The sequence below is a fragment of the Homalodisca vitripennis genome, unplaced genomic scaffold (assembly GCF_021130785.1).
Source record: "Homalodisca vitripennis isolate AUS2020 unplaced genomic scaffold, UT_GWSS_2.1 ScUCBcl_2468;HRSCAF=7267, whole genome shotgun sequence".
NCBI lineage: Eukaryota > Metazoa > Arthropoda > Insecta > Hemiptera > Cicadellidae > Homalodisca > Homalodisca vitripennis.
Window position 1 is genome coordinate 28,287 of NW_025778584.1, and position 24,861 is coordinate 53,147.

General features: G+C 38.7%; 1 protein-coding gene across 1 annotated transcript in view; it reads left to right on the forward strand.

The window, feature by feature from the left end:
• LOC124372059 (tonsoku-like protein) overlaps positions 1–22,560 on the forward strand; it is a 36,465-nt gene extending 13,905 nt beyond the window's left edge. The window contains exons 9-16 of the mRNA XM_046830421.1: positions 12,574–12,810; positions 15,685–15,817; positions 17,001–17,123; positions 17,415–17,626; positions 19,309–19,578; positions 19,694–19,794; positions 21,507–21,685; positions 22,436–22,560. Of these exons, the coding sequence (XP_046686377.1) occupies positions 12,574–12,810; positions 15,685–15,817; positions 17,001–17,123; positions 17,415–17,626; positions 19,309–19,578; positions 19,694–19,794; positions 21,507–21,594 (1,164 nt within the window). The 3' untranslated portion in view covers positions 21,595–21,685; positions 22,436–22,560. The remainder of the gene's footprint in view (positions 1–12,573; positions 12,811–15,684; positions 15,818–17,000; positions 17,124–17,414; positions 17,627–19,308; positions 19,579–19,693; positions 19,795–21,506; positions 21,686–22,435) is intronic.
• Positions 22,561–24,861: the final 2,301 nt, after the last annotated feature.

Below are 24,861 nucleotides of genomic sequence, written 5' to 3' on the forward strand. Positions count from 1 at the left end.
TTCCTTAAGGGCCCTGTGAAAAGACTTAAAACTAGTGGCTGGATAGCCGTTACACTGTAAATGCGTGGGGGGACTCTGGAAGGCGGTTCACAAACCATCATTTAGTTTTATAGGCATAACGTTGACGTTCTTCCGAACAACAACGACAGGAGGACACTGTCCCCACACTCCTCAAATCCTCTCAAACTCACAAAAGAATATCAACACAGAAAAAAAAAAAGAAAAACTACAACTACAATATTCCGCCCCCCACGCTTGGTATTTAAGGGCATTTGTGGACCTGGGGGCACCCCATGGTTTTCACCTCGCTTACCCCTGGGAGCAGGGAAGCTCACCGATACCTTCCTCCTACTGGCCTTTACATTCTAATGGTGCCTTAGAGCTTCTAACAAGTCTAACCCCATTTCAACTTACATGTGACACAAAAATTCCTTAAATAACAGTTAAATTTTCAGTGAATACATAAAATATGAATAAACACAAGGGTTAATACCCTGCCTACTATGTTAATACAATTCTGCAGACCTGGTAAAGACATCTTTTCTGTCTTGCTAATGGGGTCCGGAAAATCCCTTAGCAAGACACTCTCAAAGGCGTTATTACTGGAATGCCACTTCATTTTAAATTTAGGAAAGTTATTCGAGCTGTTTCAGTGTATCTATAGTCCGGTTGGGGAGTTGAAAGGAAAGGGTATTTGGGTTTAGGGGTGCCGGCTTTACCTTCCCATAGATACCAGTTTGACTCGAGCATTCTTGATCCTCTTAGGATATGCTATTTACTTTAATAGAATGTTCAAGGAATTATAGTAACTCTGCCATTACCAGTCTGCGTTAACATACATACACAAGTCAAAACCAAGTGGTCAGCATACAGAGAACATCAACAAACATATTAGGGGATCCCCAATCACTCTTCCACCATGTCTCTACGACTAAGAATCCAGAAGCACTCGTTCAGTCTCGACACAGGTTGATCTCCGGTTTTTTTTTTTTCAAAGTAATACACATACACACATCCCGATGAAGTTGTAAGTTCACAACTAATTTCACACTTACTTAAAGTGTCCAGGGCCCAACTTTCCACTCCTTGTTAGATTAACGTACGGTCAGTTTGACGTCAGTTGCGGTTCGTGGGGTTGACATACTCCCACTCTGGTCTCGATCAATTTCGCCTTGATCAGCATCCGATCTAGGAACAGTGCGTACAGTCTCCTCGAGGGTCTGGAGAGACGACTCTGTCTGGGCGGCCTGCGGATGCTGTGTGCTACCTCCCAGGGCGGCACGGAGCAGGTCGGCAACTCGCACCCTCCATCTTAGCAACAGAACAACAACAGTTAACACCACAACAAGAGACGTACCACTAAACGTTGCATACTTGATAACCATCCGTCTGTGATAGTGGGACCTAAGTAATTGTACTGTACCCTCTAGGGAATATTCTTTAACACTTAGGGTGCCCAGCTGATCATCTAGTCCCTGCAGGACTTTCAAAGTTTCATTTACATCATGTACCAGTAAGCTGTATTCTTCACTACTGTACATCCCATCAACTTCTGGGAAAAGAATCTTTCCAAATTCACTCGAATACGAGGAGCTGCCGATAAATCGGGCAGGCACCCTATAGCCATCAGCAATCAGATCACATCTGTCTTGCTTCGGTATTTCACCCTCACCTTTCAGGGTGATCGCACTTACATTCAGGTTTGCATCACGCCCAAAACAATTTAATATAACTCGTGTTTCTTTTGATGTGGCGTAGAGCCAGCGGGTAGGTGTTCTAATTAGAACGGGGGACTGTAAGCCAGATATCAACTTTCTACTACATAACGTTACGTGCTCTTTCATTAATAAATCTACTACACAGTTGGGTCGTTTGTAGACGCTTAATAAGGCGTCTGACAACGGACACACCGTGAGTTTGCCAAATTTACATTCCCTTGCAAAGATTTCTGGTGAATAAACTGAATAAGTCTGCCTGTCTTTACTAATCACAAGTTTTTGATCTGCCACTTCCCATTTCACCCACTTTGCGAGTGAAGGGTCGTAAACGGGATAAACTATCACATTGAAAGTTTCAAACAACTGATTATCATTTTTCAGGGGTAGCTTAATTAATACCCTCAATTGAGAATTCGTTACATATGATTGTATTGTGGCAAATTTGTAGAAATTATGCAAATTCTCTAATTTTACATCTAAAAACAATTTTACTGGAGGTGGTATTACGTTTTCCACGGAAGTCAGGACCTTCAAGAACTGATGGGGAGGCAACAGGTTACTGGTCATTTTTCCGGCAGCTAGATCCTCAATGGCCAGGTGAAGCCTGGCCATCCTCTGGACAGCTAGATTAATAGCATCTTTAACCTCCGAAAGGGCTGAGTTCAGCTTCAAATACTGAAAAAGGGTTCTCAACTGGTTGGCATATATAAGTTCTCTGATATAATTACGGGCCATAGTTATGTGCATCACCTCGTGATATTCTTTTATGGTAGAGATAATTTTGTTTATTGCTCTAGAATGGTTGGAAATTTCCGATTGCATATTACCTAAAACGGTTATTTGGTCTTTAGTGTTATGGGAAAGGTCATCACTTAGATTTTCTATTTCATTTATCCTACTATTGGTTAATTCCAGATCACTATCCGTTGCAGTACCAAACAGAAATTTTAGTACCTGGCCTCCCGCATCGATTAAGCCTCGCTTTTGCCGAGTGCTAGATACTAAGGTAGTCAAGTCACTGGTTTGGCCGACGTAGTCTGCTACCAGCTGCTGCAAACCTACATACTCGTACCTGAATCCTGCTTCTAATCCTCGTACCGGAGAGTGCATGCTTACATTCCCCGCTAAGAGGTCTTGAAAGAACTCATCGTACTGACCTTTTACCTTGAATAGCAATATACTTAGGTTCTGGTTTTCCTCTTCTACTTCCGTGAAGTTGTACTGCATCACTATGGTCCAATGGCTGTCAGTGAGGAGCACATCTCCCTCCTTTTCGAAGACGACACCTCGGTGAAAACCCCAGGCGACTCCAAGCGTAAATAACATGCCAATTAGGCCTATAACAGAGGCAATGGTATTTTATACAGCAAAAATAAAGTTGACATCTCGCCTAATCCCGGGCTACGTAGCGACTAAACTACCGCTTATCTACCAAAGATAGATTCAAGATTCTAACAAAGTCTCCCAACCGCGCAGGTACACGCTTGTTTCTCTTTGGGCGCTGCAACTCATCAGAAGGTCCGGCGACCGCTGCTGGGTCCCTCGGAGCACCTGCTTGAACTTTTACGTCATCAATGTCTGGAGGTGGATCACCATTGACCTCTTCTTCCTCCTCGTCATCGTCGTCACCTAACCTGTCATCCTCATCTCGAGGCCTAGGGTCGCTTAGATACTCAGCCTGTTGGGGAGGCACGGAAGCTCTTCCCAAGCAGGGCTTGATCCGGTTTACATGGACTGTCACCTCTCTTTTCCGGATTTTTAACACCACATTCAACGGGGACAGTACTTTAACTATTTTGTACGGTCCGTTCCATAATTTCGACAACTTTTTAACCCGATGCCTACCTATACTAGGCACGTGCAACAGGACCATCTGCCCTTCGTTGTAGTTCACTTCGCGAGCCTTCTTGTTGTATTGCTTCTCATAACGGCTGCGAGCTGCGATCTTCCGTTTCTCGGCAATTTCAAACGTTTCTCTGAGCTTACTCCGCAGGGTTTCCACATGATCATTGTAAAGATCATCGCTTTCAGTGATGGTCAGGTCAGCCTCCATGGGCATTTCCATCTTCCGACCAAAAACCATTTCAAACGGGGAAAACCCTGTCGACTCATGACCTTGGGAGTTGTATGCCATCGTGACGTAAGGGAGGTACTCATCCCAATCGGTCTGATGCCGATTTACAAAATGGCTCAACATACGCGCAATAGTCGAGTGCACTCTTTCTAAACGGCCGTTCGACTGAGGGTGGAATCCTGTAGTCTGTATCTTACGAACATGTAAGAACTTACAGAGCTGACTGATTAGATCAGAGGTAAAGTTCGCACCCTGGTCGGTAATAAGGATCTTTGGCACGCCAAACTTGGTTATCACACGCTGTACGAGAGCCCGCGCGACACTTTCTGCCGTTTGATCAGGTAACGGAATAAATTCGCAATATCGCGAGAAATGATCCATTACGCTTAAAATATACACGTTACGAGACTCACTAAGGGGCAACGGTCCCACTATGTCGGCTGCGATTACTTCAAATGGTTCTCGGGGTTCGTTGAAAACTTCTCCTAGGGGTGCTTTGATTTTTCCATAGTTTGTCCGCTGACTACAACTACGACACGTCCTAACGTAATCCAGTACGTCCTTATCCATCTTTCTCCACCAAAATTTCTGTCGTACCCGTTCCAATGTCTTTGCTACCCCGGCGTGTCCGGCGGTAGGCAAGTCATGATTCAACCGAATAACTTCCGGTACTAGGGATGCCGGTACTACGATCTTCTGCTCACCCGAACTCAGACGGTACAGGATCTTCTCCGGACTCATGCGAAAGCTCTTAGCCTGGCGCAAACCTTGCACTACTGGATCTTCTCGTTGTCGCGTCCTTAGTACGTCAAGGTCAACAATGGGGAGCACATCCTTTCTAATCGCTTGTACCGTCCGGCTGAGGCCATCTGCGTTGCTGTGCTTTTTACCGGCTTTGTGTTCTACGGTAAAATCGAATTCTGCTAACCTTAACGACCATCTCATCAGTCTACTGCTAGGGTCTTTAAGTGAAAGCATCCACTTTAGAGCAGCATGATCAGTAATGACTTTAAAAGGGCGGCCCAATAGGTAGCACCTGAAATACTTGGTACTCCAGACCAAGCTAAGCAGCTCACGCTCAGTGGTCGAGTAATTCTTTTCTGCCGGAAACAACGTCCTGGAGCAGTAGGCTACAGGGTGTTCCTCTCCATCTATCTCCTGCGATAGAACAGCTCCCAAGGCAAACATACTCGCATCCGTGGCCAATATAAAAGGTTTATTAAAGTCCGGGTACACTAGCACAGGTGCTGAGATCAATTTTTGTTTCAGCTGATCAAAGGCCTCCTGGCATTCGGGCGTCCATACAAATTCGTGGCCCTGTTTTGTTAATTCAAAAAGTGGTCGACCGATTGTAGCATAGCTGTCGATAAAACGGCGATAGTAACCAGAGAGGCCTAAGAATGACCTGACGTCTGTAACGGTCTTCGGCGCAGGAAAATCGCGCACAGCATTAACTTTGCCCGGATCCGGTCCTACCCCTCTCTTTGTTATAACGTGGCCAAGATAATTTACTTCGTCAACCGCAAAATTACACTTACTCAATTGAACCGTCAAATTTACCCCCTCCAATTTAGAGAATACCTCTCTTATGGCTTCCAGGTGAGAAGGCAGGTCTTTGGAGAATAGAACTATATCATCCAAATAGACAAGGCATTTTTCACCCTTCAACCCCATTAAAACCGAGTCCATTAATCTTTGAAAGGTAGCGGGGGCGGTGCTTAACCCAAACGGCATGCGTTGGTACTCATAGTGCCCTCCCGGCACATTGAAGGCGGTCTTGGGCCTACTCTCTTCGTCGACTTGGATCTGATGGTACCCTGACCGAAGGTCTAAAGTGGTGAAAACCGTACAGCCACCCAACGAATCTAGGGTCTCCGTGATATTAGGGAGAGGGTACACATCGGGGGTAGTTACGGCGTTCAACCCCCTGTAATCAACGCAGAATCTCATCTTGGGTGTACCGTCCGGGGACTTTTTAGGCACTAGTACTACTGGCGAAGCCCATGGGCTCTGGCTAGGGACAATTATGCCCTTATCCAGCTGGTCTTGGATGAGACTGTCGAGCGTGGCCTTGTGATGGTGTGGTACGCGGTAGGCTTTCTTATAGATGGGCGCAACGTCCCCAGTTCGGATTATATGTTTGACAGCAGACGTACAACCAAGGGGTTGGTTGTCTCTGCAATCTAAAACATGGCCGAACTCTAGGAGGGTGGCTTTCAACTGAGCCCGTTCTTCTAATGAGAGATGGGCCAGCTTTGCATCTATGCACGCCTCCAACTCCGCCTCATCACACCGTTCAACTCTTCCGACTCTTACCTCCGCTACTTTATGGTTCAATATGACCTTATCCTTAATAAGTCGTGCTAAATTTAACTTCCCCTCCTCATTCAAATGCAGTCCGTGCCTCGTATACCAGCGTCGGTTTAGTTTTCCTTTTAAATCCAAGAAATCAATTTTTCCCTTGCTTTGCTTCGTTAAATTTTGAACGATGGCCTTGAGGAGGCCATTCGCGTCACTCAGTTCAGCCTTAAGATCCGTGTCATAGCGATCAAATATGGAGAGCACGATGACATTGGCTTTCCATCCCGCCGGCAAGGTTACAAAAGCCTGCTGCAAGGTCAACGGATAAGGCATCGACTTATCTACATCATTTGTTCCTCCTATTACAACTACTGAGTCATTGGAAGTCAATTTGTTTAGCAAATTGCCTAATCTTGATGTTACGTGTTTCAATTTACCGTTAGGCAAAAAAAAAACTTCTACTTCAACGTTTCCGGGCAGTCTCTCTGATAAAATACTCTGCAGGCCCCTACCATGGCTGTCGGCTAAAATTACCAATTTACGCCGATTAGAATGTTCATTCTCCACAGGATCAATATCACTAACAAGGGTCCCTAGTTTTAAATTTTTCACCAACGTGACTTCCTCAGCGCTCACATTCACGGTCTTGATCCAACAACAATTTTGTTTTATTTTTGTTAAAGTCCGGGCTATGTAGACGCCATGCATTATAAACTCACCGGGCTCAATCATCACTTCTGCGCCTTCCAACTCGTTTAGTTTTGTGGTAAGGCGACTAATTTTGACACGAACAACTTTTTCACAACGTGGTGGGATTTTGACCTCGTTGCAACAAAACACATAACGCTGTGGCTTCGGCTGCTCGCTTCCGGAAGCACTGCGGTTGGGGTCCGGCACGGTTTCCCCTTTTCTTATGCGGTTCAGCCAAATGTCTTTTCCCGATAACCTGAGCACGCCGCGTTCTATACTAATCTCTCCGTTCCCTTGACCTAATATATCACAGCCCAGCACCGCTAAATAGCCTTTTGGCAGATTTCCCACTACAAAATCTCCTGGCACTTGAACTCCCGGTTTTAGGTTCAAGGCTACTCGCTGGCGACCATATGTTTTTAGTACCTTCCCAGAGATTCCTCTTAATACTACATCTGTTTTTAAAAGGTCGGCGGAGGAGGCTCCACGCTTCAATAAGGACACCTGCGCTCCTGTATCGATTAAAACTTTACCCTCCGCATTTTCAATCCGACCAATTGCCACTAACTCGTCAACAAGTTCACGAACTACAGGCACTACTCTTATATCCTTTTGGGCGGTAACATTTTTTTTTGCGTTGTACCTGATCACTAATCTCGCCTTCGGAAGCTGTCGGTTGACAGCATCCTTTACTTGCGGGGTGTCATGGCGGCGCTCCCACTTACCCCGGCCTCGTTTCCCGAACGAGGGCCGTTTGCGTTCAGCCTAACATGACAATCTCGCTGTAAGTGGCCTACTTTATTACAGCGCCAGCATGCTAGCCTATCAAGGGGCGGCCTTTTCCTATTTTTACATTCTCTCGACATATGCCCTTTTTCGTGACAGTTGTAACAAGTTACGTCAGCCTCCCGAGTTGTTTGGAATATTTTTCTATCTGATTGAGGATGTGCAGCGTCGCTCGTTGGCCTACGCCTTACAGGTGTGTAAGCTAGGTCCGGCTCCATCACGTCGTGGTCCCTGTGCACATTGCGCTGTTCTACTGACCGGTAACGTCCCGCTTCTGCCTTTCGACCTAGTTTCCGTAGCTGCTCGATTGATGTAACATCAAACAAGGCTAACCTATCTTGTAGTTGGGAATTTAGATTGTGATACATTTGCCGCAGCCTGGTTTCTTCGGGCACATTGGTGGCCAGTCGCCCGTACAACCCTTCCATCGCCGCAATGAAGAGATCGATTGACTCGGTCTCCCCTTGCATGCGATTAAAAATCTCCCGCTGCAACCGGATGTCATGGTTGGGCGGCTGGAAGACTACTTCTAAGTCCTGACACAACTCTTCCCAGGTATTTATCCGGCCTATTGTGGATCGATACCACACTAGGGCTGATCCTGAGAACAAATCCACAGCGGACTCAAAAAGTTCGGTAGGAGTCACGCCCCTAGCTCTTCGGAGTTCTTCAACGCGTTGTAAGAATGCCCCCACGCTTTGTGACCTTCCGTCAAACATCAACCCCCATTTATAGACAGGCACGGCTCGGGTGCGTTGATACGAGTCGTGTGGCGCCGGTGGTATAGCGCTTGGACTGACCAGCGGTGCATGTTGGTCAGCCGGGCTTGGTGCTGAGTTTTCCACATTGGCTCGACTCGCCACCACGGGCGCGGTTACACGAGGCGGGTGCATTTGGTCAACTGCCGGCTCACTATCCATCAATTTCCCATCATTTTCACTCCTATTTTCCACCGCGCCCTTTTGCTCGGTAGCCGCATCACAAAAGCGTTTCGTCTCGTTTAATAAGTTTCGCTGGCGTTCCTCTTCCGCCTCGGTTGCTACTGGGATACGTTGAATCCTGAGGTAGTTGTGCCATAAACGGGCCTGAAGCCGCTGGCCTTCCGTATCAGTATAGTCTCCCTCGTACTCGTCGATGGAGGTGGATAATCGATTCAGCTTGGCCTCGCAGGCCTCTAACTCCTCTTTCACGTCCAGAGATGCCAAAACAGCCGGGTCAACGGGCATGTTGGCTTTGACACATTTAGTCAACCGTTTCCGTAAGTCCTCTGCACTACCGGTCGTAAGTTGACCGCGGATTTTCAATTCGTATTGATTTTCTTCTTTTATCAAAAAGTAGGGATTCATGTTGATGGCCGATACTAGATTCCAAAGCGAAAAAGAACAAAACATCTACCGAACAGGCTAATCAATGTAATTATTTCCTTCAAATTACAAAACGAGGTATATTCCCTAAGTCCCCATCAATAAAAAAATAAAGAAGATGAATTTATAAATCCCAATTAATTATTACTGCGTCCGTCGGGGGCTCACACAACAAAGTCCGTACGTTGTCGGGTTTTAAGAGAAAATAATTAAAAATGAAAAAAAAAAATTTTAAAGTCCAATTAAAAGTTTACTAGGATGCTGTTAAGATTCCCAGCGCGAATTCCCAAAGTCCCATCGCGGCAAAAGTCTAATTAAATCCACATATTTAAATCTCAAAAGATCACAAGCCGTCTGTTAAAGATTTAAGGAAATTCCAACTTTTCTGAAAATTCGGCTAAGTCCTTAGCCCAAAAACACGATTATTTCCGAAAATTGGAATTGCACTATTCTTCCCCGCATACTAGGTGCGTCTACGTTGAATTATTCTAAGTCCAATCAATTTTCGTCGTTATACTAGGATTTATCTTCTTTCAAAAGTTTACAAGTCAAACCAGATACAATTAATTAATTATGGTACTTAATTCCTAAGGAGATCGGAGTTAATTGGGCCCTTTGACCTGATAGCAGAAGTAAGCCGGTGAAACTGACCTTTTAGCTACTTACTATTTCTTTTTTTTTCAATATTTACTTGCAGTATTAAATTACATTAATTTTAAATCAATTTAATCAAGTTTTCACAATATAAGATCAATCTATAGTTATTATTTTTTTTTTCAATTGATTCCAATCAATGGCTTACTTCCACTAACGCCCAGGCGTTATCCAACTCACTCATAGGCCTCCTACTTAATTTAGTTATGTCGTCAATTCCACATGCAAATAAGACTAGGTTAATTTAAAAGCTTTTTATTTATTAGGTTAATGTGTTAATATATTCTACAAACACTTATTTTTCAATAAACTTATATTTTCAAACAACTGTCCCACTATTCATCACAATCACCATTACAATGCGTAGCTTAAGATCGGTAGCCCCCTTTCTATCTATAAGTAGTGCCGTCGCTGACCGTATTTTTACAGAGTCAACAATGAAACGTATCTCATGCGCAGTTACACAGCCACCTCGAGCGTCACTTTCGCTCAACAACCACGGCCATCTCGATGCGTAGTCTAATTCTGTTATTAGCTATTACAGTTGAAATTAAAATAATGTAACTCACAAATTAATACTCCCCCGGTCTCCAGCAATAATTATAAGTTAATATACCGTTATAATTTTTCCTCTCTCTCTCTAAAAAAAACTCTTATGGTAAATAATTTTACACTACCTATTCCGTAATGTTCATTCACAAATCACGCCATTATGACGCGCACTTTACTCTAACAATGCGGAGAGGGGGGGGGGGTCAGAACTTCTAACGTGGTTAATGGCCGCCAGTAATTTCTATTACAATTATTCTAATTATTCCAAAACTCTCTAATAAATTGAAAATTAAATCTTTACTGTACGGGATACAAAGAAACGTTTGTAAAATTACGTTTCAGTCTATTAAAGTGAAATGAAGTTTAAAAAGTTAAAAAGTTTAGAGACTAATGCTGCGTTTATTAATTTAATCACTTACCTCGCATGTTGGTGACGTTCTTGCAGTCTGTACCAACCCCGCACCTGACACCAGTTGTGGTAGGTTGACTTCGTTTGCCCAGTGGGAGGCGAAAGATCTTCTCTTGGGTTCGTGGCGAGGAAGGTTGTATAAACTTTCAAAATAAAACAACGGAGTCGAACCAATAAATGATTTATTAAAATTTAGCACACTCTTTGGATTAGATTAATAAAATAATTAGGTTTGATTAACACATAATTACAAATTTAGAATTTGGCTTCCGAAAAGTTAAAATATGGATAGAGAGAGAGAGAGAGGGGGAGAGGGCCTAAGTTAACGTCTGTCGCGTTCCGCACAAGTTAGCCGACTCTCCGAGCATCACCTCAGCATCGCCCGATCTTCCCGCCGCCAAGGCTCCGGACCAATCAGAGGGCGTTTCGTCTTAGGATGGTACTCTGAGAGGTGCTGCCGCCTAGGCGATTCATTTAGTAATTAACAAAGTACATGGTGCTTTTAGACTGCTCAAGGCCTGCGTACAACACAACTATTGCTGATTTCAGCGCATTCCGTACACGTGGCTGCGACAACACCGGCGTTGTCGCATCACCGCGGCTTCAATTTAATGCATATACAGGGTGTGGCAGAACTCCTGTCCCTTTCTTCTGAAGTGGCCTTAAGGCCTATATGTTTCTATATTAATCCGGATGGCACTTGATGTGTACGGCAGCATTGTTACATATTGTGGAGGTCTTACCAGTATAAAGGTGGTTAAGATAATCACTAAAGTAACAATAAGACATTCTCGTAGTATTAGGTTAAACTAATTTATTCGTTAAAATTTTGGGGCGTTAACACCGAGGTGTCACACCTTCATGCATTGATCCTTGGCTTTTTAATAACATTTATTTTTATTTGCTTGGCCTTAAAAGGGTTAATATTAATGCACATATGTCTGGAGTTCTAACATAGGAATTATAATTAAGTGTACTTGGTCTTTTTTTAAGAAAAAAAAAAAACGGGTGAAACTCATTTGCCAAATTATTTTTATTGACTGTCTCGTGAACTGAAACATGTGAACTTTCGGTTAGAGAGCCGATCTTTTGATTGTTAACTTGAATTAATTTATGTTCCAAATCAATAATGACTTCGAAATTCATTAACATTGTGCTTATATATTTGAAAGTACGAGATCTACGTGAAAGAATTACTTCAAAAATGTCCTGAACATCGCACTATTCCGTCTGAAGATTGACTGAAGAAGTGTTCTGGAATAAGTTGTATAGATTCTTCTCCGTTCTTCTAGTGACTAATCCCATTTCTGCAACCAATTGTGTCTCTCTTTACTGTGTTCTCTGGTGGATTTCAGCAATTCCAATAAATGCTCTTCAAAATCATCTACTCCTCAAAGCAAAACTAATACTTGAGCCATATGGTTATTTTGTTCCAGATCAGAGAACCATTGCTTAGTTAGGGTCTCACAGTTTGGTTGTTGAGGCCAAGAGTATACTTTTCCAAGGCAACCAAATAAGTTTCAGTAAGAGATGATTAAATTATTCAAATTCTTTATTTACAAGATGCCTTGTAGAAAACTCTTCCAAAGTGTAGAAAGGATGTTCAAGTAGCCTCTTCTGAAATGACTTGCCATTTAAGTCCTTGATGTCGTCTGGAATGTTGTGTAGCTTTGCTGAAATGTAAGAAGGCTCGTTTTAGTCAGAGTCAATCTGTGGATGGGCAGGGTATAGTTTGAGCCATTCCAAGTATTATAGTTGTGAGTACTGTGGGTTATATTATGGTGATCTAGGTTAGCTGCAATGCAGGATGACATCTTTGTACAGTGATGCCAACTTTCTTTATTTTATGATCATCAAAGCTACTCACCAGCACCGAAATAAAAGCTTTTATCTAAATTTTTCTCAACACATTTTCATATTTAATTCACCACCTCTTGCAGATGTAATTAAATCATTTAGACAGGTTTAGTTATAAGTTTGAGTATGAAGACTATCAGAATGTACAATGAAGGGTCGTTTCGGAAGGGTCACCCGGTGAATGTTCGGGACCACAACGGGTGGCTGCCGCTACACGAAGCCTGCAACTTCGGCTATCTGGAGATTGTGGAGGAGCTACTGAATAAAGGGGCTGCCATCAATGACAAGGGAACGGATGGGTGTGACGGCATGACGCCCCTGCTGGACGCTGCTTCCTGCGGCAACCTCAGTGTCATGAACCTGCTCCTTCAACGTGGTGCTTCTCCAGTCATGAGGACCAATAGGGTAGGTCTAGGTGATCACAGGTAGAAACAGCAATTGTTGTGCCGTTTTAATAAATAAGGCGACATACTGATTTTTTGTTCATTTAGTTATTTCAGTTATCACTTGAGGGGCTGGAAAAATGTAATTTCTGTCTTGTCTGTTTGCACAATATCTCTGCATAAATCAATCATGATTTTATTGATATTAGTCAATAAATGGATGTGTACTGTATGAAAATGTTGAGAGCCTACATAAAGGCTCTTGGTGCTTGACATCCGACCTTGACCAAGCCTATATATATATAGGCTTTTGGGGTTTCACCACCAACTTAGCTTGAGCCTAAATAAAGGCTCTTGGCCTTTTGTGACGTCACAGGTGGGGCCTATATATAGACTCTTGGGGTTTCACCAGCAATCTAACTTGAGCCTAAATAAAGGCTCTTGGCGTTTTGTGACTTCACAGGTGGGACCTATATATAGGCTCTTGGGGTTTCACCACCAATCTAGCTTGATCCTAGTTAAAGGCCTTTTTGCGTTTTGTGACTCTACAGGTGGGGCCTATATATAGGCTCTTGGGGTTTCACCAGCAACCTAACTTGAGCCTAAATAAAAGGCTCTTGGCGTTTTGTGATTTCACGAATGGGGCTTATATATAGGCTCTTTGTACTAAAAAGGTTAAAATTGGTCTTATGATAACCATAATGGCAACCGAGAAATAACAGAATAAATTAATTTTGTAATCAAACAAAGTACACTCATAAGAGATTTTAACATGTGACCTAACTATCCCAACACATAAAACTTCATTTTAGAGTGACTTAGTGAGTAGACTTATTATTTAAAACAGATTTATTTCTATGAAACCCAATTTAATGAAAAAAATTTTAAATGTATCAAGTGGCAAGACATTTTGAGGGAGATTTTATGTGTAATTTTTTAAGTTTCCATTACATGTCATTTCTACATAGATAAGAATGCATCTCGCATGTCCAACCACAGAATTTTGCTGAGCTTCGTTGAAGCCTATCACTCAATAGGCTGACATAATGTTTTTGTATGCAGGTTCCGTATGACTTTAGTTCTATCTGTCAATAATGACTTTAAATTTAGCATTGAACCCCAGCGAAGCCTGTTACAGGACATGTGGTTTGGTGTATCCCTACCTTGTACATGTAGAGTGGTTGATTTTACGCTTTCAAAATAATTATTACTAGAAAGAGTTTTAACGGTTGTTCTGTAATAACTGGAAGGGAACTGAAGTAATAATTAGAGTGTGAAGAATTAAACAAAAACAATCAAACAGATATGAAATGAAATATTTTCCCAAGAAAGTGGATAAGATATGTTGATGATATCTTCGCAATATTTAATAAAAATGAAAACCTACAAAACTTTATCTCTACCCTAAATTCATTTTACCCTACCATTAAATTTACATACAAAATTGAGCAAAACAATAGTATACCATTTTTAGATGTTTTAGTAATTAGAAACCAATCAAAATTTGAATTTGACATTTACAGGAAACCGACACATATAAATAGATTTATTGTCAACGAATCTAACCATCCACCTCAACAAAAAAGAGCTTGTTTCAACTCAATGATTTACACACTTTTGAATACTCCACTATCTATCGATAACTACAACAAAGAGTTAAACTACATAAAAAATATTGCTATTTTTAACGGTTACACCACACAACTTATTGACAACATACTTCACAAATCAATCAAAAGACAATTAAGAAAATCTAGAACAACATTACTACCACTTCAAGATAATAAACAAGAATTCATCTGTACAACATACAGTAACATTTCAAATCAATTGCAGAAAATCTTTAAAAAGCATACAAACAAATCTATCACTTATAAAACAAACAACAAACTATCACAAATATTAGGAAATCCCAAGGACAAAACCACATTCGAAAACAAATCAGGAATTTATGAAATTAAATGCAACAACTGTGATAAATTGTACATTGGCCAAACTAAAAGGAACATTAAGACACGATTCAAAGAACACTTTGCACATTCAAATATGGAAGAAATGAAAAATCTGCTGTGGCGAATCACTGTATTGAATCTGGATACACAATCTCTAATAAAAATTTACGATTATTAAAAGAAGTTACAAACACAATACACTTAAATGCTTGGGAAACATTTTACATTAACATAAATCAAGAAAAACTTAACAATAATGAAGACGGACCAATTAAAAATTCAATTTTACTCTCATCTCAATTTATAAAAAAATTAAAATTTAATTCTGATTAAATATTTTATACTGGCTAACTGTACATCCAAATTGTTTACCATATGTTATTATAAAATTAATTATTATTACAAAAATGTAAACATTTGATAATTTGTGAAGTGCCTGATGATGGAATCTTTGATTCAGAAAGGCCTTGCACAAAATAAAAAATTATATATTGGAAAATGTATTCCTTTATCTAGTGATACTACAATAAATCAAACAGATACTTTTAAGTGATGTAATTGAACTATAAGTAACTAGTCAAAGAATCACAAGGCACATGCAATATATGAAAACAGTATTATTAATAGTATGATTAAACTACAAAAATTACCACTTTACATGCCCACTTGGTGGATATTAAAAAAGTAGAATGTTTTCTAACAATGGCATAACAAAGCTGATTTCTATGAAAAGGGAAGAAAAAATATATATAAATGTAATTTTCAGTTTGGAGCACTAGTACTCAAAAAATGTATTGGCTAAATAAAATATCAGCTTTATTGTGTATTATAACAGTTAAGCTATCTAACTTGTTTCATTTTGAAATATGCATATGTTAACTGATTATTATAGATTTATACAAATTCATACAAATACTCCAATTAACATGGTTCTGGAAATTCAGGGAGAGACAGTTTTGGACTGTCTGGTCGCCTGGCGGAAACGTTACATCAGGGACGAGAAGAGAGATTTGGATCCGGACACCCTCAATCAGTACAATGATCTGGTCAAGACGTTAGGAGCGGCTCTCAAAAAAGGTATTGGACTTTGTTTAAACTTTGTCTGTACTATATGTAAATGTATGCCTTGAATTTGAGAACACTAGTGTAAGGACCATTACCTGTTAAATGTTCAGCTCATATTTTATCACAAGTGAATCATGTGTACATCATTCCGGTTGGATCTTTCCTCATTTTCTTTCCAAGAGTCTTGACAACTCACTGGTCTTGTGTACCATAATGTGATAACTGAGTTTTAAATTATTAAAATTTGTGATGAAAAAATTAGATCCAGCTTTGGATCATATCTTAATTTTCAGTGAGGACAGTCAAATCCTGATATTTTTGAACCTATAAAATAAAGTGTTACTGGGTATTATTGGACAATATTTTTGGTAAGCATATACATACATTCACTTGCAGATTATCATTGTAGACATACTCAAAATAAGTAAAATTTAGGTTATTCCAGAATTTTTACTAGTGCTATAGAAAAAATTAATTAGCCTATACTATACTAATAGGTTTGAGATTTACACCAAATTTATATGGTAATCTGTATTTTTATTTCTTGGATAATTGGTGAATTCACTTAATTAAACGAGTAACTCAGAGATAAGTCTAATAATTATAAAATATTTAGCTAGGCATACAGCTAAAGTTATTTATTATGTAGTGGTAAAAAGAGTACAGTCTATGGTTTTGGTCAATACTGATTTAATTAAATATGCCAAGTTTTGATGGTAATTTTAAATTAATCTTTTTTTATAATTGTGTGTTTATAATAAATAAATGAATAAGGTCAACACAAAAGCATAGGCTTAATTAATGGCATTTTATTATTTCTATCATTGTATAAAAGGAGATTGAAAATGAGTTTTTTTATAGAGGTAGATTTTTAAAAGTTTCTGGCATCGTTACCTTTATTCAAACGGAGATTGACCAAAAATGGTATCCCTCTTCTAATACTTGTCAGTAGTGAAGCATCTAGCGTGCTTTGGTTCTTTTTGTTACTGCCTTTTCATACTCATGGCTCCAGAATGCTTTTGGCCGTCACAGGATTTATTTGACAGATCTTGATATATGTTTAAAACAGTATTTCAACAATAAAATGCTGTGAAACACACATCTGAAATCAGCCTTAATATCACAGTACAAAGTAATTAAAGATTTAGAGATTTCTGTTTTGTGTTAGTATTTTCATTGTTTCTTGTTGTTTCAGCCGGCCATAAACCAGAATCTGACAAAAGATCTCCTTCTCCTCCTTCATATTCTGCCAGCCAACCAAAATCTGCAAGGAGATCAACAGGAAGTGACTTTAGAGACAAAATCACTCGAAGATCAGGTGCAGTACTACTTTTCAACTAAATTTTCTTTTTTTCACAACAGTAAAAGCTTTCAGCTCTTTTAAGTTTACAAAATCCTTGAAGATGAGTTAAAACAGTTATTTTTAGTAGGAATAACATTATTATTTGTGCAAATGTTACTATTTCTCCTAAAGGATTGCCCTCTTAAAGAATGTACTGTTGTCAGAAGTCAGATGTTGCTGACCGAGGTCCGTCAAGTTCCTCATTTGGAAATGTTGATGGTCTCCTACAGGATTACCCTTTTAAAGAATGTACTGTTGTTGTTCAAGGTCCCTCAAGTTCTTCATTGGGGAATTTTGATGATCAGGATTTACGCCAGAGGAAGAGTCACACCAACCAGGACCTAGTGTCCAGACCTTCGAGTAGTTCCTTGCGAAGGAGTATAGATGATGTTACACTCGTTCAAGACAGAAACGCAGCCAGAGAGTATGAGGATGCGATGAAGGCTCTACGACGTAAGCCTGTGCTTCAACCATCGTCAGTAAGTTAAAATGGACTTTTTATCAGTTTTGGATCAGTTTAATACTATCTTGAATCTGATTGAAGAGCCCAACTGTGTGTGTATGTGTGTGTGTGTGTGTGCGCGCGCAGCGCGCGCGCGCGGCGCGCGTGCTTGTGGGAGGTTAGGTGGGTATGGAATAAATATAAATTCAATAAATTAGATAGGCGTAATTCATAGTAAGACATTTTTAACTGCTGTTTGTTTTTCACAGATTGCTGTTATGTGTATATTTGACATATTTTAGGACTTTTGAAGGGGGTTTTCTATCCCCCCTCATCACCCCTTAGTTACGCCACTGGACTGTTGTCAAGTTTGAACTTGCTATTCATTAGTATGTATTGATTTATGCCTTTTAACCTCATGTTTTAAGGATTCTTTCACTCTTGAAGATAAGGATAGCACAGGTAGTCTGGCTGCCGAATTTTTGAAACCGTCCGGTCAAGAGTAAAAATTAAGATGGTAATTCAATAACAACTTTTCTGTATACAATTCTAAAATTTATTCTGGAAAACATTACACTTGTTCTTATTACAAGTTTCCATGTTATGAATTTTTAAAGTTGCAGTTTCGTTGAAAGGCATTAAACGTTTTTTTTTGTTTTCACTGACATAAAAACTGGAAGTGATTGTTTGTTAATAAGGTTAAATTGTAATTTAACTCACGTTATTTTAGCTCTACTAGTTAATGTGTGGTTAACGTTCAAACTTGGGTATCTATAACTTTTGATTCAAAGCACTAAAGTTGCATGCAGAATTTCAATTGTATTTAGCACATTTAAATTTCAAGATGTCCTGCAGACGGACAGATCATCATACAAAAAGAAGTAGACATAAATATGACGCATCATAGAAGTCATTCTTGTAGAAATGAATATTCATGTCAAAGTCTACATATGAAATCTTTCTCGACATATCTTAGCGCATGATAGATTCAAATTTTTTCTGTAAATTTGGTTTCATATCAGTGTTTAAAGAATAAAGGACTACACACCAAGTCTCTATAAAATGACGTTATGTTTTGGGATAGTTAGGCTATTCATTTATTTTGCTATTTTCTCGTTGACATCACGGTTGCCCGTAAGAGCAATGTTAAAATATTCCAAATCCCTTGGAGTGACATGCACCACCGTATAACTCAATCTTCTTTATATATAAATGAAGCTTCATGAACTATTTCCAGTCTAGGTCAGTTCGTTTTCGACATAACGTGAGTACGGTCAGGCAGAAATGAAATTTTTTCCAACCCCACGAGTGATAGGCTTCGTTTTAGCTCAGTCAATAAATGCACCATTCAAATTACAGTTATTCCATATTACCTGAGCTTTACATTGTCCATTACACTCAGTAGTGTAACTACGGGGGAATGAGGGGGAATAAAACCCCACCCTTAAATTTTAAAATTACAAAGAAACATAAGTGTAATAGCAATCCATCTTACAGCGCTCAAATTTTTACTTTGAATTAGACATAATTTGTCTTGATTTAGATTTATTCCTTACTCCCCAAAGTAGTGTACTCTTCAATCAGATCCACCCTCCCCCCCCAAATCCAAGTTCTAGTTACGCCACTGAATACTTTAGTGCTATTACTTTGGTTAATCCAAAATTGACTATTAAAAGATGCAGATTAATACATATAAATTATGTTTCTACTGTATAATAGAGCTCACCTACGGAGAGTAAAAGTGCGTTGTTGGACGAGAATGAGTTGGTGGACGATTGGCTGATTGATGATTTGGCTGTGAATGCCAACCGAGGGGTGAAGCGACGGAGGATGCACGAGTTTGACGGGGAACCACAGAGACGACCGAACCGCCTGGCAGTGACCGATCACGGCGGTGGTAGGACCATGGAAACCGAGCGAAGAAACAATTTCCGTCCAGTCAGTCCCGTCAACATGGAGTCTGATTCAAATGATTCGGAACGTAATCAGGTGAGCAATTTTTTTCAAATAACAATTTTTTTTATTTGTGGATACATTAGTATAACTTTTTTTTTGTTCCAAACACAATTCGCCAAAAATTAAGGGTTAAATATAAATGTTTCAGCAAGTGGAGGATGTGAATGATAACGAGAACTTGGCTGAACTATCAGAACTACTTTCATCTGATGAACCAACCTCACAACATCGTAGTCAGCCACTCGAGAGGTATAGTATTCGTTATTTTAACCAATAAAATTTTTTTTTAGTAATTCAATCAAAAGCCCTTTTTTACTATGTCTACTTAATTAACCTAAAAGTTTAGGTTAAGTCACTAATATCAACAGAATATACTCATTTCCGTACTTTGGTGCTTGGTGTCACCAAATGCACTAGTATTTCAATAAATGCACCAGAAACTACAGTGGCACTCTGATGAAAAAAAAAAACTAAATTACGTTTCTTAAGGAATGTGCTGAACCCAGGAGGGTTCACTTGGTTTATACCTTCCAGTTGAACCCACAGTGGGCACAGCAAAAACCGTTGTGTCACTTAAATCTGAGCAACGTTATGGATGTCCAGGAGCGGCACATTACTAACCGCAATGTCGAGATTCTGGGGTGCAAGGGTAGTTCGATAGGTCTAGTCTACTGCGGGAGATGACTGTTGGAGTTAGTGGGGTTCGTTACCCAAGAGTCAAAGTGTCTAGCTAGTCTAGACATAAGGGTGTACCGCCCTCCAGCATGCTTTGACTGGAGAGGCTGGTTCAGAGCTGGCTTCCCCTTCTTCTGAGGGGATATGACTTAGTGTCCTAAATTCTTCCTCATGGACTTGACAGGAGGCGGCTCCTATCCTTAGCCTTAACCATCCAGAATATCCTGTCACTCCAGAAGCTTCGCAATGGTCCTTGCAGGGCTAGGTGCAATTTCTAAGCTTCTTGTCCTAAGGGAACAAACAAAATTGGTATTCGCTGCAAATAGTGAATATTTAGTTTCTTATTTGGCTGAGAGAATGCAGCACTTTCCAGCTATGCTTGGATTAGGATTGAATTTTAAACCGCGCAATACAGTCATAGTCGGCTGACAATCTGAACGGGAAAACAGCGAGGATAATTAAGAGTGGCCCGCTTTGGTTCTGAACGTGTTCATATACCTACGATCTGATACAGAGAACAGTCACACGCAGCCATCTGACAAGCTGAGAGAACAATGATCTAAGCTCAAAACTCAGCACAAGGGGTTCATTTAGTGTGATTATTTGAAAATGCACAATTCTAACTGAAAATTTGATGTGATGGCTAAGAATTTTCGCTAAGAAAGATATCAATTGTCAGCCATGCTAGTTTTGGAGGGGTCAAAATGGGATGGTATCTTAAAGGGTTTAAAGTATGAAATGATAGTTTTTTTCTCAGACCATAATTTTTCCAGTTTGACACACTCAAAACCAACCATTTGGTAAATAAATAACGCTTGTATAATAATCAGACATCTAGATAAAAAGACTGAAATTCATCACTTTTAGGGTTCATATGCTTAGCTGATGCTGATTGAACATTTTTTTACGTGTCTAATGGTCATTTTTTTGTGTATCGAAGCTCAGAAAAATGTGTTAATGAGAAAAATGTTGTCATTTAATATTTTTACCATTTTATGCCCTTCCAGTTTCACCTTCATCAAAACCAGTGCGTGTAACAATAGATTTAGTTTGTAGGGGAATTTCCCCTAAGGACTTCTATAAAAATCAAGTTATATGCTTATACAATTATTGGCCCTTGGATTCAGGACTTAAAAAGTCCATACAGCTCAAAAAGAAATCTAGCACTGAGAAGACGATGTCTCTTAGTTAGTTAGCTCTTATTTAATTAGCGTGTGTATTTTTAGAAATAACTCATTCAGTTTCCTATATATTATTAAATTTTTCTGTTGTGTTTAATTTTCCAGCACTCCAGTCTCTCGACACGGGAGTTCCTACCAAGTGCCTTTGTCCGTTTTCGGAGTGGTCCGCAATCCTGTACCTCGCCAAACCTGAACCGGAAATGACTGTTGGTAATACACTGCCAGGAAGTCAACCTGCCGCAGTTAATCAAGTCATACATCAGCCTCCTCCTCAGGTCTCTCAGGTATTGGAGCTTCAGTTATCTTAAGAAAACAGAAATTCATTTTGAAATGCCCAAAATAGACTGCTTTAAATAAATGGGTTTTTACTTCACCTATTTTACCTAACTTGGTTGGGATGAACACATTTTGGCTTTGCAAGAAAGACTCCTCTGGATGATTTCCCCTTAAATCCATGTCCAAGTATTGCCCTGTAGAAATTCAAAAAACCATTTACTATGCCCTCATACATTCTCATATGTCTTTGACATTGCATTGTATAGAGCCACTAATAATAAAAATCTGCAAAGCATTCATCAACTTCAAAACAAGGCAGTTAGAATGACACTAAATTTAAAGGACCAGGATTCTGTGAAAGGGTATTTTTCTAAATTGGAAATTTTGACTGTTTATGAACTGTTTATACTTGAAACTTTAATGATAGTCAGATCAAATGCTTACAGATTACTTCGATTAGGGTCAAGCCACGACTAATTTACACGAAATAGAAACTAATTATAGTACATAAACACTCATTGGAATTTCACTATAAGAAACCAAGCTCAGCAGGTATTAAGTTTATAAATAAATCCCAAAAAGCCGAAAATGATTTACTGTTTGATAGACACCTTAAAATATTTTTGACCAATAAAGATTTACATTTTTTTGATGAATTTATGGAAAATAAAATATATTTGTTGCCGTTCTTTGTTTGTATGATTTTAAAAGCAACTGTACAAATTATACAAATAAAGTTGTTTTCAATTTGAATTCAGATGGCTCCACCTTCAATAAAAGTCCGAGTGGAAGGAAAACTCTTATTGGTTCCATTGCCGATAACCTCTGCTGAGCCTCTCACCATAGCATGGCTTGCTGAGGAAGCGGCAAAGCGTTATTACAGGTAAAAGCATTTAACGTTCTAAACAGTTGGCAATTTAGTGACGCTTTGATTCAGCTAAATTCAGTAAATTGGATCTAAAAGAAATAAACAAAAGAGCAACTGCGATCTAGTGGGAGCGATGAGGATTATTTGAAAGTGTTTCTTATCTAATCCGGAAGATCGTATATGTTTTTAGAAGAGAGATTATTCATCACGAAACATTATTGTGAAAACTGTTTAGCACCGTAACTCTTTCCGCACGGCTATTGAGATTACTGCGGGTGGCACATAATGTATTTGACTAGGGATTACTAGTCAATAGGTTTGATGGCAAATATTTTTACAGATGTAGTATTCAAAATTGATGAGGTTGATGTAAATGAGGTTATAGATTTATTCAGTGGTCACAAATGAAATGCATATTGTGATTTTGGCATAATCTTGTAAGTAATACGATTGAATATAAAATTTTATATTTATCTGATACGGTTTTAATATTTAGTGGCCGCTTGATATCAGCATTACAGTTTATGACTGTGTGTCACTATTTAAAATAAATTCATAAGTCAAATAATGTAACATAAGTTATGACATGGACAGTTATTATTAGTTCTGTATATTTTGTTACATTTTACTTTGTTAATTCCATTCTATATAAATAAATGATAAATAAATAAATGAATTTATTTCCAATTAGTAACAACAAATATAAAAATACATATACATTGTTTGGAAATTAACTGGCCACTGTATCAAGTTATGTGACCAGTTTTGAAAGAAAAATATTTTAGAAACATATAAAATAAAATGAGTCTAGCATGTACTTAAAAAAAAAAAAAAAAACAATCGCCACCTCTGCAGTGTTTACATATCTAAAATTAAATTTTATGGAAGTATACAAAATAAACTTAAACTTTACAAACATAATTCCTTTAGACGTGTATTATAAAACAAACAGGAGAAGCAAAAAAGAAAAAAACAAATAAGAAAAAACAAAACAGCAAATTATTTCATATTACATTAACGTTAAGATAACCTATGTCTTGTTGCATTGAAAGCCAAGTAATTGATTTTTTACAAAAAGTTTTTAAATTAGCTGCATTTTTTATATCAAGTGGAAGAAAATTAAAATATTTCGGACCTAAATAAGTAATTGAATGTTTAAAAATGGTTTTGTTCACTTTTGGTAGTCTGTAATTTCTATTATGTGCGAATCTTGTTGCGTAATATAAATTATTGGTACCTAAGTTACCACTTCTGACAAAAAACAATCTCAATACTTTAAAAATGAATAGATGCTGAATAGGCAAAATCTTTAATTGGCTATAAAGAGGAAAAGAGCTTTCTCTCTTTGCCTTCTTTAAAATTATCCTTAAGAAATAGTTTTGTGTTGTTCTTAATCTGTTTATTAAAAAGTTATAAGTTCCACCCCAACACAGTATGCCATACTGTAATCTGGAATTAATTAGTGCAAAATAAAGAGATCTTAACAATTCAATGCTACAAAAATTTCTTAAAAAATAAAACTTTCTAATAGTAGATGTAATTTTCTTATGTAGAATGGAAATATGTTCTTCAAAAGTAAATTTTTTATCCAATGTAATTCCTAAATATTTGAAAGTGTTTACTTTTTCTAATGGTTGGCAATTACAAAGAATCATGTTGCAAGATGCAGAATGGAATTTTACAGGAACTGGCAATTCAAAATTTTGAAAACTGAAATTTAAAAATTTAGATTTGTTTACATTAACTTGCATTTTGTTTATGAGGCACCATTTACGTAATAATAATAGGTCACTATTTATTTGTTCGCTAATAGTTAATTCATTCTCATGTGAGTAAAAAATGGCTATATCATCCGCAAAAGCTGTAATTTTCCCGTTAAAATTCAATGTTAACAAATCATTTATAAATATTAAAAATAAGACAGCAGATATCACCGATCCCTGCGGAACCCCAGATTCAACCGTTCTAGTTGAGCTGAAGGTATCTTGAATCTTTACTTGTTGTTTTCTATTTGTAATGAGAGTCCTAAACCAACTCCAAGCAATACCTCTAATTCCTGCATATTCTAACTTGTTTAATAGAATTTCGTGGTCAACCAAATCAAATGCTTTCTTGAAATCTATAAAAAGTCCTGTACATTTTAATCTGGAATTCAAACTGCTATAAATGTTTTCTGTTATGTAAGTTAAAGCGTCTTCTGTAGATTTTCCTTTTACGAAACCAAATTGTCGTTTACTAAAAAAATTCAAATTGTCTAAATATTTTAGCAGTCTTTTGACCATTATTTTTTCAAAGAGCTTAGAGAAAACAGAAAGC